At 38.1% G+C, this 15,938-nt stretch overlaps 1 protein-coding gene across 10 annotated transcripts in view; it reads left to right on the top strand.

Annotated features, from left to right (window-relative positions):
- R3HCC1L (R3H domain and coiled-coil containing 1 like) overlaps window positions 1-15,938 on the top strand; it is a 72,014-nt gene that overhangs the window by 55,214 nt on the left and 862 nt on the right. For all 10 annotated transcript variants that reach the window (XM_070363945.1, XM_070363942.1, XM_005901182.3 and 7 more), the window contains 3 exons: window positions 4,979-5,049; window positions 5,938-6,033; window positions 6,536-6,676. In XM_070363945.1, the coding sequence (XP_070220046.1) occupies window positions 4,979-5,049; window positions 5,938-6,033; window positions 6,536-6,676 (308 nt within the window). The remainder of the gene's footprint in view (window positions 1-4,978; window positions 5,050-5,937; window positions 6,034-6,535; window positions 6,677-15,938) is intronic.

Below are 15,938 nucleotides of genomic sequence, written 5' to 3'. Positions count from 1 at the left end.
ATTTAGCATTTAAGAAGAATATCATCAATAATGACTTTGAAGTCTGTCTCCACGGTACATTTAGTCCATTTATATTTATTGTAATTATTGATATATTTGGATGTATTGCCTGCCATCTTTTTTTGTGTGTTTACTTGTCCCATCTTTTTCTCTTCTATCTTGCCTTCTTTTGGATTGATGAGGTATTTTTTTCTCACTCCATATTTTTGGGGAATGATACTGTTTCTGTTATTTGGTAGTTACTTTAGAAATTATAAAATGCATGCTTAATTTACCAGTGACTAAGGTTAATACTTTTACACTGTTTCCAAACACTTAAGGGTTTTAAACTCCATTCCCCAATTCCATTCCAGTGTCTCCCTAACCTCCAACTAATACACTATTGAGATTTACTAGTTTGAGTCTTTTTGATTTAATTTTTTTCTTTTTAAACTCCATTTGATGTTGCATTTTTTTTATATAGTCAGCATTCAGATTCATCTGCTTTCTGTATTCTTTTTGTGTCTCATATCTTTCATTTGAAATCTTTTTCCTCCTGCATGGAACAGGTTCTTTAGAATTTAATTAATAACAGTCTGCTGGTAACACACTCAGTTGGATTTTGTTGTCATTGTCGCTGTTGTTTCTTAATGGCTTTATTTCAACTTCATTCTTGAAAGACATTTTTGCTGGGTATAGAATCCTAGGTTGACAATTATTTTTCTCAGCAACTTGAAGATTTTATTCTGCTTTCTCATGGCTTTCTTAGGGTAGGATGAGAAGCCCACTGAAAGTCTGACTATTGCTTCTGAGTGTAATCTGTCTTTTCTCTTTGGGTGCTCTTAATGTTTTCTGTCTTTGGTATTGTACATTTTCAGCATGATGTGACTTTGTGTTTCTTTTGTTATCATTATTGAGATTATTTGGGCTTCCTAAATATTTTTCATTGGTTTTAGAGAACACTAGACATTATTTCTTCAGATGTTGCCTCTGTACTAGTCTCTTTTATATTCTCTATGATGCTGCCAGTTGAAAGTGGATTAGACCTAACTTAATCCTCATGTTATCTCTATCATATTTTCCATTTCTTTGTCTACTTTATATGCTGAGTAATTTCTTTAGTTCTAATCTCTTCAACTTTGGTTAATTTGCTTTTAAATTTATCCATTGAATTTTTAAATTTCATTTTATGTTTCTTATATTTCAAAGTTCTCTAATTTTCAAATCTGCATTTTTTCCCTCTATTTTCAAGATTAAAAAAATTTCTTTATAAGTATAGTGAACATAGACCTTTTATAGTCTATGTCTAGTTATTCCTTTACATGAAGTCCTTTTAATTCTGTTCTTAACAAATTCTCACTCATAGTGCCTTGGTTTTTTTTGGAGGTTTATTTATTTATTTATTTTAACTGTAAAGCTGGCCATTTCCTTTGGAATTTTATTTATGAGAATTGAGGTCTGCAATAAAAGAAGAGACTATCTTCTGAGAAGATATGTGTTTTCTTCTGCCAGGCACCAAGGGTCCTAACAGTCCAAAAGGCTGTAAATTAAATTATTTATTTGAGGTTATTCTGACCACTGAGATAAAGTAGAGAATGATAAAATGTGATTGTTACATCTCAACCAGCTTATTTTAACAGTACATATGCATGGCCGCTTACTTGCCACTCTTCAGTGTGGCGGTGGTTCAGGCGCTCAGCTGTGGCTGAGACGTCCATTTACTTGCCAGTCTTTGGCGTGGTTGTTGTTTGGTTATCAGTTGTGGCTGACTCTCTGCAACCCCATGGACTACAGCACACCAGACTTCCCTGTCCTTCACTGTCTCCTGGAGTTTGCTCAAACTCGTGTCCATTGAGTTTAATGTGGTGCCAAGGCCTTTTTTTGTTGTTTTTAAATTACTAGTCTGTTGATAGAAGAGTTCTTAATGTCACCCTGATATCACCTACAACTTCCAGCAACAACTAATATCCATTCAAAGTCACCTGAGTGCAAATTCCTTATAGATAAAAATGTTTTCTGTCTTTTAAAATATATATATTTTTTGGCTGCACCACATAGCTTGCAGGGTCTGAGTGCAGGGCCTTAGTTCCTTGACCAGGGATTGAACCCAGGTGACAGCAGTGAAAGTGCTGAGTCCTTATCCACTGGACCACCAGGGAATTCCCCATCCCCTCGCCCTTTTTTTAAAAAACTGTTTTGCCCAAACATAATTGATGATAGTTTTTTGGGTTTTTTAGTGACTTTATCTTTCTCAAGTCTTTCAAAGCTTTAAGTTTTTATAGACACAACTCTTATGTTTCATACTCATAGTTCATTGTTTCAATTTTATTTAATAAATTATGTAGTACACATAAATTAAAACTGATGTAAATGGGTTTGAGAATAGTTGCACTACCTTTTATATATGTATATACTTCATACATACGTGGAGTCAGAAGTATATCTCTGTATCTTTAGCTTATAAGGAAACATAAGCTTTGGGAATAAAAGAAATAATCCCAAAAGTAAGTTATTAAGAAAAACATTTTTCAGGATCTTCAAGAAAGTCATTACCAAGAAGGGATTAATGCTTTAATGCTGTAATCCTGCAGTTAACAATAAACCAGGTCTATTGTCTGATATACAGATTTAAACTTAAAATTCAGTTCATGTACATCTTGAATTAGGGTATAGCTCCCAACTTTTCCTTTAGGGTCAGATGGTATTTTCCTGCCATGCTGCTGCTGCTAAGTCGCTTCAGTCATGTCCGACTCTGTGCGATCCCGTAGACGGCAGCCCACCAGGCTCCCCCATCCCTGGGATTCTTCAGGCAAGAACACTGGAGTGGGTTGCCATTTCCTTCTCCAGTGCATGAAAGTGAAAAGTGAAAGTGAAGTCACTCAGTCGTGCCCGACTCTTAGTGACCCCATGGACTGGAGCCTACTAGGCTCCTCCATCCATGGGATTTTCCAGGCAAGAGTACTGGAGTGGGGTGCCATTGCCTTCTCCAATTTTCCTGCCATCATTGTACATAAATAGTAACAATAGGTAAATGAATGAGTGTGACTGTATTCCTTGAAATTCTGTGTACAAAAACAAGAACCCCGTTTTTCTGTAAAGTTCTAGAACAGGCAAAACTAGCAGCTAGGTACCTCACTTATCAGTTATGTAACTAAAAGAAAGGAGTAGTGACTGGGTCCTGGAGGACAGTTAACAGTCTGCCATAGATCTTACTCTAAACACGTAGTCTGGGTCAGTCAGTCTAATTCATTACAGTTATGATAAGACCCAGTATCAGGTCTGTACCAGGTGAAGTGCATAGTAGATTTTAAAAAGCAGTTGGTGAGATTAAATCCAAAATTAGAACTACCTGAAGTTGTCACTAATAATGATGATTTTTAAAACCAAGGATTAATTTTCTTGATGTCTGGAATTTTCTGAACATTAGTTAACTGTTAAGAACTATTAACTTCCTTTTGCTCTGCTGCTGCTGCTGCTAAGTCGCTTCAGTCATGTCCGACTCTGTGCAACCCCATAGACGGCAGCCCACCAGGCTCCCCCGTCCTGGGATTCTCCAGGCAGGAACACTGGAGTGGGTTGCCATTTCCTTCTCCAATGCATGAAAGTGAAAAGTGAAAGTGAAGTCGCTCAGTTGTGTCCGACTCTTAGTGACCCCATGGACTGGAGCCTACCAGGCTCCTCCGTCCATGGGATTTTCCAGGCAAGAGTACGGGAGTAGGGTGCCATTGCCTTCTCCGTCCTTTTGCTCTATTTCTTCCTAATTTTACCTGCAAGACCATTTTTTCTATTAAACCCAAAAATATTTTCAAAAGGGGAGAAGCATTTTAAAGGGTTATAAAATTCTGAAGTCTAAAAGGTTCTCTAGAGCCCATCTAAGTTTTTTACCATCTTTTGTCAACTATTGTATAACATAGACTTCTACTGTGGAACTTTCTCATAGTCTTCAACTCCTGTGGTCATTTTATACCATGATTGAGCTTAGTTTTACATCAGGAAATTGTCTAACTAACCTTCAAAGCCTCTTTATTCCTTTTTCCTTCAAAGGAAATTTTTTCTTGACTAGTTGTTAAAAGGAAAAGATACTTTAGCAGTTGTCTTTTTTTTTGTTCTTTATAGTGCTTTATTTAAGAAAAAAAAAAAAAAAAGGTCATGGTGCAAAAGCCTGTGAGTCAAACACCAGAGTCAACTTCATATTTTAATCACGTCTTCATTAATATTAATCATCTTCCTGATGAATATTGTTATTAATAAAAAATAATGGGCACCATTGATTTATTAAATGTCCACTAAATGCTCAACATCGTGCCCTTTGCCTTGTCGTGGATTATCTCATTTCCATTTTCACAGCAACTCTGTTAGGAAGGAATTCAACCCATTTTTTACAGATGAGCAAACCTGGTTTACAGAGAGATTAAACCAGCCCATGGCCTCAAGGTGGCAGAACCTGAATTTTACTTTCTTACTTCCCTTCTACAACTGGGAAGAAAGAATAGGTCAGCCTCCCTGATTATAGGTGTCTCTTTTTTTCTCTTATTTGATTGATTTTGTTTTGAATGACCCATCTCCCTGTCCCTCTCTGTCTCTTGTCTCTGCCCTTGAGCCTACATTTACATTAAATCCCAGTGACCTTCCCTGCCTACCTCCTCCTCCTCTGGTTCTTGTTTTCTTCTTATGCTTCCTTTCTCCAGTCCCCTAAAAACATCTCTTGTAAATAGTGTGATAAATACTTTACCTCCCCAGGGAACATGTGTGGGTTAATTAGTTGATGTCTATAAAGTGGCTGACAAGGTAAAATCCGCCCAGGTAGTTCGTTATGATGGGTGATTGCTTTTAATGGCTTCTGCTCTCCAGGCCGCTCTGTGTGTCATTATCCCCACTCCCCCCATGCACTTGTTGAGTGTTTCTCTCATCATGGAATGCCTTACAAGATACTATTTGAAAGATGTTTTTTAAAAGTAAGTTTTATTTTAAGGAATAAAATTCTTTTATTTTGTTGCAGAAAGAAAGGATTTGATATTAAATGGGTGGACGATACACATGCCCTAGGAGTATTCTCCAGTCCGATTACAGGTATTCACCCAGTGGATTTCACTGTGTTTATTGTCCATTTTCTTCTGCTTCTTTTCCTTATTTGCTTTCTGTTCCAGCCACCTGGCATTTTATTCAGTCACTATAGATAAATGACAGGTAGAGGTTTTTGAGGCAAGTTACTTTGGTACCCATGTGCTCCCCCCCCTCCCTTTTTACCCTAATCCAGTGGTATCTGGGGAGATAGTCAGCTTTTCAAGGTTATTTGCTGCGTAACTGGCAGTTATGATAGTGCATAAACAGGTAGAGATTTAAGAAGCCAGTGTGAGTAAATGTTAATATGTTTGTGATTCCGCCCCCAGCCCCACTGACAGATGAATTTGCAGTAGCCTTTTAACCTGTCCAGTGATCATTTTTAATACATACTTTCTGAGTGTATGATTTGGCCTCTTCATCGGCATCAGGATAGATCTAATGCAGAGACTTTCAGACAAATTAGAGATGTTGATTCCTGTCCAATTCTTCTAAAATAAGGGTCTGCAAACTTATTCTATAAAAAGCCATATAGTGGATATTTCAGGATATAAGGTTTCTGTTGTTACCTAACTCTGCTATTGAGGAAAGACAGCATCCCTCGACATTGTGCAAATGAAGAAGCACGGCTCTGTTGCGGTAAAACTTTACAAAAACACGGTGGTTGGCTGGATTGGGTCCCAAAGCCATAGTTTTCTAATCCCCATTTTAAAATAATCACTGCTGAGTTGTTCCTTATGGATTTTCTAGAGCTTACCATTTCTTTTGCCGGTGATGAAAAAATAAAGCACAACATCTAGGAAATACTTTCTGAGAACTAGCCTTAACTATATATATATTTTGCATCACTCATCTTCATGTCTTCTACCTCTTTATATATATTTATTCTCTTTACAGCTCGTGATGCTCTTGGTAGTAAACATACCATGGTGAAGATCCGGCCCTTGTCACAGGCCACAAGAGCAGCCAAGGCCAAAGCTAGAGCTTATGCTGGTAAGCCTGTAACCTCAGGAGCTTTTTCTTACTGATAGTCGTGTTCTCGTTTTTTTTCCTAGCACTTGTATAGCATTCAGAGTTCTAAAGACATAACACTTTTATTTTTAGTGTTAAAAGAAATATTTTTAAGGAAAAAGGAAAAGAGAAAAGGCTCTGTTGGAAATACAGCGTTGGAGAAGCCACTTGGAGAGAGTGGGAGATGCGAACTGCAGGCGCTGCAGTCACCATTTTCTGATGGCAGCCTTATCCAGTTTACCTCTGTGGTTAGCAGTTTGATAGTCACTGTAGGAAATTGTGTTAATACAGATAATGAAGGCAGGGTTGTTTGTGCTTTGCCATGTTAATTTCCTCTGATCTTCATCTATCAGGCTTGTATTAATTACTGCTGATGCAGCCCTTGTTAGTCTATTTTGTATGTTAATTACTGAGTTAAATCTCTTGGAGCTAGAATGCTTTCTCTTCCTTACTCCCTCCTGCTCCCTCCTTTTCTCCCATTCAGAGTTTCTCCAGCCAGCAAAGGAGCGTCCTGAGACTTCAGCAGCCCTAGCCAGAAGGCTAGTCATCAGTGCCCTTGGGGTTCGAAGTAAGCAGAGCAAAACTGAACGGGAAGCAGAGCTTAAAAAACTGCGAGAAGCCCGAGGTGAGTTGAAGCTGATGGCATTCTTCTTTAGTTCCTTTAGAGCTCACTATAAAGCATGTGTTTAAAAAAAAAAAAATGAAGCTCATTCCATATTGTCATCTCCATTTCCTAGAAGCCTCCCACATATATTGAAATTGTGTTCATGACTTATATTTAGGAGGAAGACATGTTGGAATATGTCTGCCTGTTCCACACACCAAGGTATCCTAATCCATGCTCCTTTGTTGTTTTTCAAAAGATAGGTTCCGTCTTTTTAGCTCATCCATGGCTGTTTCTATAGTTCTTGCTCCTGACTCAGAAAAATTTTCCTATGAAGACATAGTAATCTCCCAGGCAGAAAATGGTATTTGCTGTGGTTTTACTGGGCCATGATTGCCATGATTTTATCAAATGGTTTAGATCTTAGGTAGAAGAAAAATTAAGGAAAAGCCAGCAATTGACATTGGTGATGATAACTCTAGGATGTAATTTTTTTCTTTAAAGACAGTCCGGAGTGGCTCCATTAGAGCACATCTAGGTTAGCCTAATCTTATTATTTTCCAGGACTTAAGACTTCTCAGAAAATATTTCAACTGATCCACAAGCAGGGTTTTTCTTTCCCTATAGTTTGTAGTTGAGGTTAAATGTTTCTCTCCTCTTTATAGGCTATTGACTTGTATGTAAAGGCTTGGGACTCCGATTGCACTTCAGTACTTTTTATCAAACTTCAGACTATAAACAGTCTGATTGCCTTAGTCCACGATCTTTGGAATCTGAAGGCAGTTTATTCTGAAAATTCCACTTACTGAAAAGTAGCTTCATTTTTCCATTAAACGAATTGAAGTTTCAAACTCCTTGTTTATTACCGGTCTAACAAGGCCATTAATACTTCCTGTCCACTCTGCTTTGGTGATAGCAGGCAGCTTGCAGACTCTCAGCTGCACTGGCCAGATAACCAGTGACAGAGTGTGTCATGGCAGGTGCTAGAGTTTCAGAGTTGAACCAACTAATTTTTTGAAACCTTAATGATTATAATGAGGCAGTTTTGATTTTTCTCATGCTTTCTTGACTCAAAGGGTTCCTTGAGATTATAGAAACAGGGGAGGATCCCTCTGGTTTTTATATGTGGCACTGTCAGAACTAGATAAAGTGGAACGTTCAGTGTCCTTAACCCTTTATTAATTGGTTATCTCTGAGGAAAATAATTTCTCTGTCATAACCACAGTCATCTCAGAAAGTCAGTGGCAGGTAATAACTGTGGTATGTATAAAAGGAGATGTGATTCTTTTTGCAGTGTATCATGCCTCCCTATGAGTGTAATGTCACCTGTATTTCAACAGGTATTGCAACAATAGTTTTGTGTGGATATCACCTGAGTACCCCACTGTTTCTCTGTAGGGCCATCATCATACAGGTGCACTTGAATTTAAGTGCCCAGCTGTACAAGGACATTTCAGTGATGCAGTTAAAAATGAGGCTCTTGGCTAAGTGGGTACCCTGGTACATACGTTTTTGAAGAAGCCTTTTAGTTGTGAATAGAGGCCACTGTGATAAATTTCTCCTATCCATTGGTGCTAAAACTATACAGGTTATAGAGGGCTCTTCCTTTATTGTGTCTCAGAACTCTCTCATTCTTTATATCTGAGAAGATGCCTATGGAAAATTCCAATATAGCTTTCTGGCTGCTTAGGCATTAAGCATATACTCTAATAATTGCCTGCATGGAACCTAAAACTGCTCACTTAAAAGATTTTTTTTTCTGTGAAAATGAAAAGTACTGTTTAGATATTAAATAGAACAGATATTTTTGTTCCAGATCTCCCACTGGAGGGAAGGGGGTCAGTACAGCACAAGAAATAACATTATAAGCTATGGAATCAGACTGCCTGGGTCTGTATCTAATCTCTTCCATTTACTGGCGGTGTCACCTTGGGCAAATTACTTGCTCTCTGGAGGCCTCTGTTTCCTCATCCATAAAATGGAAATCAAGTGAGACAATCCACAAAATGTACTTAGTCGTTTTCAAAACCCATAGGAACGCTCTCCTTCCTGTTTCTCTAGGCCCATAACAGGTACAGAGAAACAGGCCCATGATAGATAAATGTTAGCTGCTTCCTTTTTTAGTAATAGTAGCAATATCACTTTATAGTGAGTCCAGCACAGATTCCAGTACATATTTTTTTCTTGTCACTAATCTTTTTGTTTTCAGTTGCCTCTGATACTCTTATCAACTACGTTTGGCGTTGCCCCTGTGCACAGCATTGTGCTCCCTAATTAGGAAGACTAGCGAGAGAGCAGGATTTTGTTCCTCTTTTTAAGATGTACAATCTGGTAGAGATATCTGCCTTGAGTAAGAAAGAAAATATGAACCTGATATTTTAAGCAGTTTTTTCTTCTCTTCACTTCCGAAGATTTTAAGATTAAAAGCCACGAAAAGGTTTTTGCAATTAAAAGGATTGAAGGAAGTTCCTGGCAGTATGCTAACTCTTGATGGGAATGATATTATCTCCATTTTAGAGGTAAAGTATCAATAACTGGACTAAGGTTACCCAACTGGTAAACTGAGAGGTGGTATTGGAACCTAGGCCTCTCTAATTAAAACCCATGTTCCTTCTACAACACTGTATTCCCTTTTGAAGGAGTTTTGGGGGTAATTAACATTTTTTTTTCCCAGTAAAAAAAATTTTTAAGGTCTTCAGAAAATAAAATATGACAAGCTTCTTTTTAGTTATCTGTTCCAGTGGTTAAGAGCTTTTACTATCAGAAAATTCTTCCTTAGGTCTAACTGAAATCTATACAATAGTTTAAAAGTTTTTTCGTAGGTATTTACTGGAAATCAGAAGCATCTGGACACCATTCTGTTCTAACAGCTTTTAACTATAAAGATCAAGGGCAGATCAATTAGGAATGAGAGGATCTGGAGTACTAATAGAGTTTTTGCCGTTAACTAGCTAGGTAGCTGTGGCAGGTCTCTTATACCTCCCTGTGCCCCAGTTTCCAACACAGTGAAAGCAATGCTTGACTTGACCAACCTTGGAGAATTCTTTGAGCAACATAAGTTAACATATATAAACACGTTTAGAAAGGTGCTTTATGTATTTAGAATACTATTGTTTGTGTGACTCTTGGGAAGTTAATATTCATTATAATAACACATGCCAGTAATGACGAATATGTACTGTGTGCTATTGCCCCATTCGTTATCCTTGACAGACAGTGCTCATCAGTCATGATACTCCTTCTTGGTGACTTTGGACTTGACCATTTGCTAGTCGATCAGAATCAGTATGAAATGGAAATCTGTGTGCCATCCTGATACAGGTACTTCTGTTATTAATACTGGGGCTTCCCAGGTGGTGGTGCCGTGGTAAAGACTCGGCCTGCCAGTGCAGCAGACACAAGACGAGGGTTCAGTCTCTGGGTTGGGAAGATCCCCTAGAGCAGGAAATGACAACCTACTCCAGTATTCTTGCCTGAAAACTTCCGTGGACAGAGGAACCAGCTACAGTCCATGGTGTTGCAAAGAGTCAGACATGACTGAGTGCATGCGTGCATGTGCGTGTGTGTGTGCACACACACACACACATTAATGATACTATGGAAAAAATCCCATAGCCTCTCTTTTTCCCACTTCAAGAGTTCTGCTGTCTGGCACAGCGCTTAGTTTGTAAAGAGATACTCAGCTACATACTCATTAACATGAATGACATTGGTTACTTTAGTTTTTCTTCGTTAAATATTATTTCACTCATGATTCTACTCTGAACCCTTTCAAGTCCTCCATGATTTTCTTTATAAAACCCAGAGTTAAACATTGCATATGGAACTTTTCTAATTAATGAGTTTGGAATTTGGAATTTTGAAGTATAAATACTTTCCTGATAATTTCCTTTACCCTACTTTGGTCTTCTTACCATTTTATTGAGGAGTCTTTGTCTTAATCCTTAAAAAAGAGATTAAGAAAGTAATCTTGGAGAAAGGGAACGGCAAACCACTTCAGTATTCTTGCCTTGAGAACCCCATGAACAGTATGAAAAGGCAAAAAGTTAGGACAATGAAAGATGAACTCCCCAGGTCAGTAGGTGCCCAATATGCTACTAGAGATCAGTGGAGAAATAACTCCAGAAAGAATGAAGAGACAGAGCCAAAGCAAAAACAGCATCCAGTTGTGGATGTGACTGGTGATGGAAGTTAAGTCCGATGTTCTAAAGAGCAATATTGCATAGGAACCTGGAATGTTAGGTCCATGAATCAAGGCAAATTGGAAGTGATCAAACAGGAGATGGCAAGAGTGAACATCGACATTTTAGGAATTGGTGAACTAAAATGGACTGCAATGGGTGAATTTAACTCAGATGACCATTATATCTACTTCTGTGGGCAAGAATCCCTTAGAAGAAATGAAGTAGCCATCATAGTCAACAAAAGAGTCCGAAATGCAGTATTTGGATGCAATCTCAAAAACGACAGAATGATCTCTGTCAGTGATCTTTTATCATTGACAGTAAGTGATTAAACCACATTTTAAAGTCCAAACTCAGGAATATATGTAAAATTTCCCCATGTTCCACCTGTCAGAACACTTAATTTCCACGTAAAGTTGGAATCAGAGTTCTCAGAATAAGCTACTCTCATTTTAAAAGCTGGCTATAATTTTGTTTCATAACTGTGTGTCATTTTACTCTTGGGGGAGGATGATTAATTGGCTGGTTCTGAAAGGCCATCTTTTGGGGCACAGGCCGGAGAGGCAGAGTAAGTAAACAATAATTTGATCCCTTAGTTTGATTAATGAAATCACTAAGAACTTAAAAGTAAAATCATCTCTGTAGGATACCTAGTCAACTGTAATAAAAATCTAATCACAGTCGCTGCCTTCTGAAATCCTTTTTAGGAATTCCGTTATTCTGCCTTCAAGGACAGCACTGCATTGCTGACTCGTAGGCTAGGTCTTATGGCATTTTCTTGGTGTCCTTTCTCCTCTTTGTAAAGTTCCCTTCATTTCCTGTCTTTTTCTTTGGGATGCAGCATTTACCCATATTTTTGGAGTCACCTGCCTTTTAATAAACTTACGTCTGTGGCCCTGATCAGAGATGAAAATGTTTACAGACTGACTGACCCACTCCAGTACTCTTGCATGGAAAATCCCATGGATGGAGGGGCCTGGTGGGCTGCAGTCCATGGGGTCGCTGGGAGTCGGACACAACTGAGCGACTTCACTTTATTTTTTCACTTTCATGGGTTGGAGAAGGAAATGGCAACCCACTCCAGTGTTCTTGCCTGGAGAATCCCAGGGACGGGGGAGCCTGGTGGGCTGCCGTCTGTGGGGTCGCACAGAGTCGGACACGACTGAAGCGATTTAGCATCAGCAGCAGCAGCAGCAGCAGACTGGTTTACCAATTATTGCCAAGTAAATAGCATGTATATACTTAATGCATTGATAACCATTCCACCCTCTAGAGTTAAATGCTCACTTAACATTTATGTGAGGTAGACTCCATTTCCCCATGTATTAATGATCATACACATACTTGGTAAGCCTGAAATCTAAAACTTGCTAAAATGCAGAGGTTACTTATATCAGCCCTCCTTGATCTCCCAGGTCTGTCAATCCATAAAAGAAGGCAATTAGATTAGTTTGACTAGACTTGTATTTCAAGTCTTGATGTTGATTTTTGCTCTGTAGGTGGCTACAAGTAGATTTTGTGATGATTTTTCATTGTTTTCTTAGGTGTAGAAGTACATTTTGAAGGTTTTAGTTTCCATCTCTTTTCTTTATTGTTTTAAACATGACACCAAACTGGCCTCTTTTTCATCTTCAGCACTTTCCATTTCCTCAGTGAGAACTCAACTCATTTAATATAATTGTTTCTGCCAATTTATTTATTATACTGAGAAATAAAAGTCTTCAGGGCTTTAGGTTAATCATTTCATACTAATATTCTCTTCTTCTTTGGTTCCATGCCCTCATGGCTGCTGTTGGGCTTTCTCTTAGTTTACTTTTTTAATTGGTGGAGTTAATAGGAGCTTTTTAAAAAAATGCTGTCTATCAGCTATTACCTCTTTTCTTTAGTAAAAGGCAACATGTTTATTCTTTACTATTCTGACCATATTTTTTTTTCCTACATATTTTCCTTTTCTGTGTAAATATTTTCAGATCTTGTCTTCAGATGTCAGGGTAGTGGAAAGTTTTCTGATTTAAGAACTAAGGACATGGGTTCCAGCTTCAGGTTTTCACTGATTATATAACCTTAGGCAAGTCACTTGACTCCTCCAAGCTTCCATTTCTTTAAAATGAAGAAAATATATTTAGGTCTTATCCTAACCTGTATTTATGTATTCTGTTCATGTTCTGTATTTCTAAATTTAAGCCTCACATTTTCACTGTTTCTTTGTGCTTCTCAATTTGTCTCTCTATTCTTGCTGATTTTATCATATGGTTTACCACCAGAATTTCCTCTTATATTTACATATATTTGGTAAACAGATGTACGGTCTTTTGTTAGAAAGTGTTAGGATAGGAAATGTTTCAGAAATCTAAACTATTCTAATTTTAGAAAGATAGTATGTTTATCTTAATATCTCTTTCCTAACACCAAAATCAAATCCACTAGCATTAATATTTCTGTAACAGACTCACTAGTCACATTAAATGGCATATAAAGGCTATAAAGCAGCCTCATGACCTTTCAGGTTATACTGTAGTTAAAGGAACTTTGGTCTCAAGCTTTTTAAAAAACAATTTTTTTTTCAGTGCTACTTTGATTTTGAAATTGTGAATTATGGGCCAAAATTCTGTTTTTCTACTGCTCCTGGATTTCCTTTCTTAAAACATCCCACATTGTCTGGTTTACCTCTCTGAGCTTATTAAAATATCTAAGTTCTAATAATTCACTTGTCTGGTTTCTTCACTTTTTCTTGGAACCCAGACCAGTTTTTGTTTTTGTCCAAGGTTGCCTTTGCCTTTAGATCCTCTCCTAACTTTTCCCTGTTTTTAAGGATCAGAACCAGCATCGGCCAGTTATCCTTAGTACTGTCTCCCTGGAGAATCCCAACCCAGTTTAAGCCTGCCTTGAAGCTGAGTCCAGGCTCTGAATTCGAACTAGCCTTCAGCTGGGAAGTTGCCTACCCTCGTTGTTTGCCTCTTGTAACTTTGCTGCTATTTTCAGATAGTGCCACCAGAGGGTGCCCAGATAGCAGCAAATTTCTCTTTCTCACATTTCCAAGTGCCAGTCAGCTTCCTTATCAAGTTCTTTGCCTTTAAAGTTGAGTCAAATATAAGAATTTTTGTAAGATATTCTGTTAATTTGGAAAGATAACATCAAAATAGCAAGTATTGATATTAACTCTAAACTCACTTTGATTTCTATAATTCCCCTTGGTTCATGACTTGCAAAATCTTTTACAGACATTATCTGAAATAATTGCCCTTGGAAGGAAGCACTTAGGCTTAATTATCTACATTTTATAGTGTCAGGATCAATGACTGACTAGCCATGAAATTAGAACTGGTATTGTGGCACCTAGTGAAGCACTCGGGTCACCAAACCGTGTATGGTATGTGCTGTCTCAGGTCTTGATGAAAGTGTTAAATGGAAACCAAGCTTATGTGTTAAAATTTGAAGATGGTTTGCCCAGATTTGTGCATTTTTTTGTTTTTAGAAATAGTTTTTATTTTCCCTTCATTATATGTGGTCTTTTTTCCATGTTGGAATTGACATTCCAGAAGATTTCTGGCTCCTGAAAGTACTCTGAAAATACTAAAATTTGATTTTCCTGTGAAGTATTTTTTTTTGTAGGATTGTAGTAGAGAGGTATTACTAAAGCCCAGTGGCTACTATTTCCATTTGAGCAAGAAAGTAGAAGAAAAATATTAAAACATATTCTTGATCCCTTTTGAAATATTTATAAAGATCAGTCAGTCAGTTCAGTTGCTCAGTCATGTCCGACTCTTTGCAACCCCATGAACCGCAGCACACCAGGCCTCCCTGTCCACCACCAACTCCCAGAGTTCACCCAAACCCATGTCCATCGAGTCGGTGATGCCATCCAACCGTCTCATCCTCTGTCGTTCCCTTCTCCTCCTACCCTCAATCTTTCCCAGCGTCAGGGTCTTTTCAAATGAGTTAGCTCTTTGCATCAGGTGACCAAAGGATTGGAGTTTCAGCTTCAACATCAGTTCTTCCAGTGAACACCCAGGACTGATTTCCTTTAGGATGGACTGGTTGGATCTCCTTGCAGTCCAAGGGACTCTCAAGAGTCTTTTCCAACACCACAGTTCAAAAACATCAGTTCTTCTGCGCTCAGCTTTCTTTATAGTCCAACTCTAACATCCATACATGACCACTGGAAAAACCATAGCCTTGACTAGATGGACCTTTGTTGACAAAGTAATGTATCTGCTTTTTAATATGCTATCTAGGTTGGTTATAACTTTCCTTCTAAGGAGTAAATGTCTTTTAATTTCATGGCTGCAGTCACCATCTGCAGTGATTTTGTAGCCCAGAAAAATAAAGTCTGACACTGTTTCCACTGTTTCCCCATCTATTTGCCATGAAGTGATGGGACCGGATTCCATGATCTTCGTTTTCTGAATGTTGAGCTTTAAGCCAACTTTTTCACTCTCCTCTTTCACTTTCATCAAGAGGCTTTTTAGTTTCTCTTCACTTTCTGCCATAAGGGTGGTGTCATCTGCATAACTGAGATTATTGATATTTCTCCCGGCAGTCTTGATTCCAGCTTGTGCTTCTTCCAGCCCAGCGTTTCTCATGATGTACTCTGCATATAAGTTAAATCAGCAGGGTGACAATATACAGCCTTGACGTACTCCTTTTCCTATTTGGAACCAGTCTGTTGTTCTATGTCCAGTTCTAACTGTTGCTTCCTGACCTGTATACAGGTTTCTCAAGAGGCAGGTCAGGTGGTCTGGTATTCCCATCTCTTTCAGAATTTTCCACAGTTTATTAAAAATCAGTAGACTGGGAATAACGGCCAGTTTCACTGAAGCACTAATGCAGTTGAGAAAGAGAACTAAAATAAATACCTTAATAGCAAGATAAGAATCTGGATCCTCCTTGGTTCTGACTTTTATTCCATATGCTTTTAATTTCTGTTAGCCCAGCCCTTTCTCTTTTTGTTGTATAGTAATGCTAACACTGTTTCAACTTACAAAGCACTTGGAAAGTGAAAAATATTAACTCTTGGAATCAGGTAAGAGAAAACCAGAGAATCCACCCATTTCATGATTAAAATTAGCTGTGTAATTCAGATTAAGGGAAAGCTACTG

Source organism: Bos mutus, chromosome 26 (genome assembly GCF_027580195.1).
Source record: "Bos mutus isolate GX-2022 chromosome 26, NWIPB_WYAK_1.1, whole genome shotgun sequence".
NCBI lineage: Eukaryota > Metazoa > Chordata > Mammalia > Artiodactyla > Bovidae > Bos > Bos mutus.
This window is presented reverse-complemented; position numbering and strand designations above follow the sequence as displayed.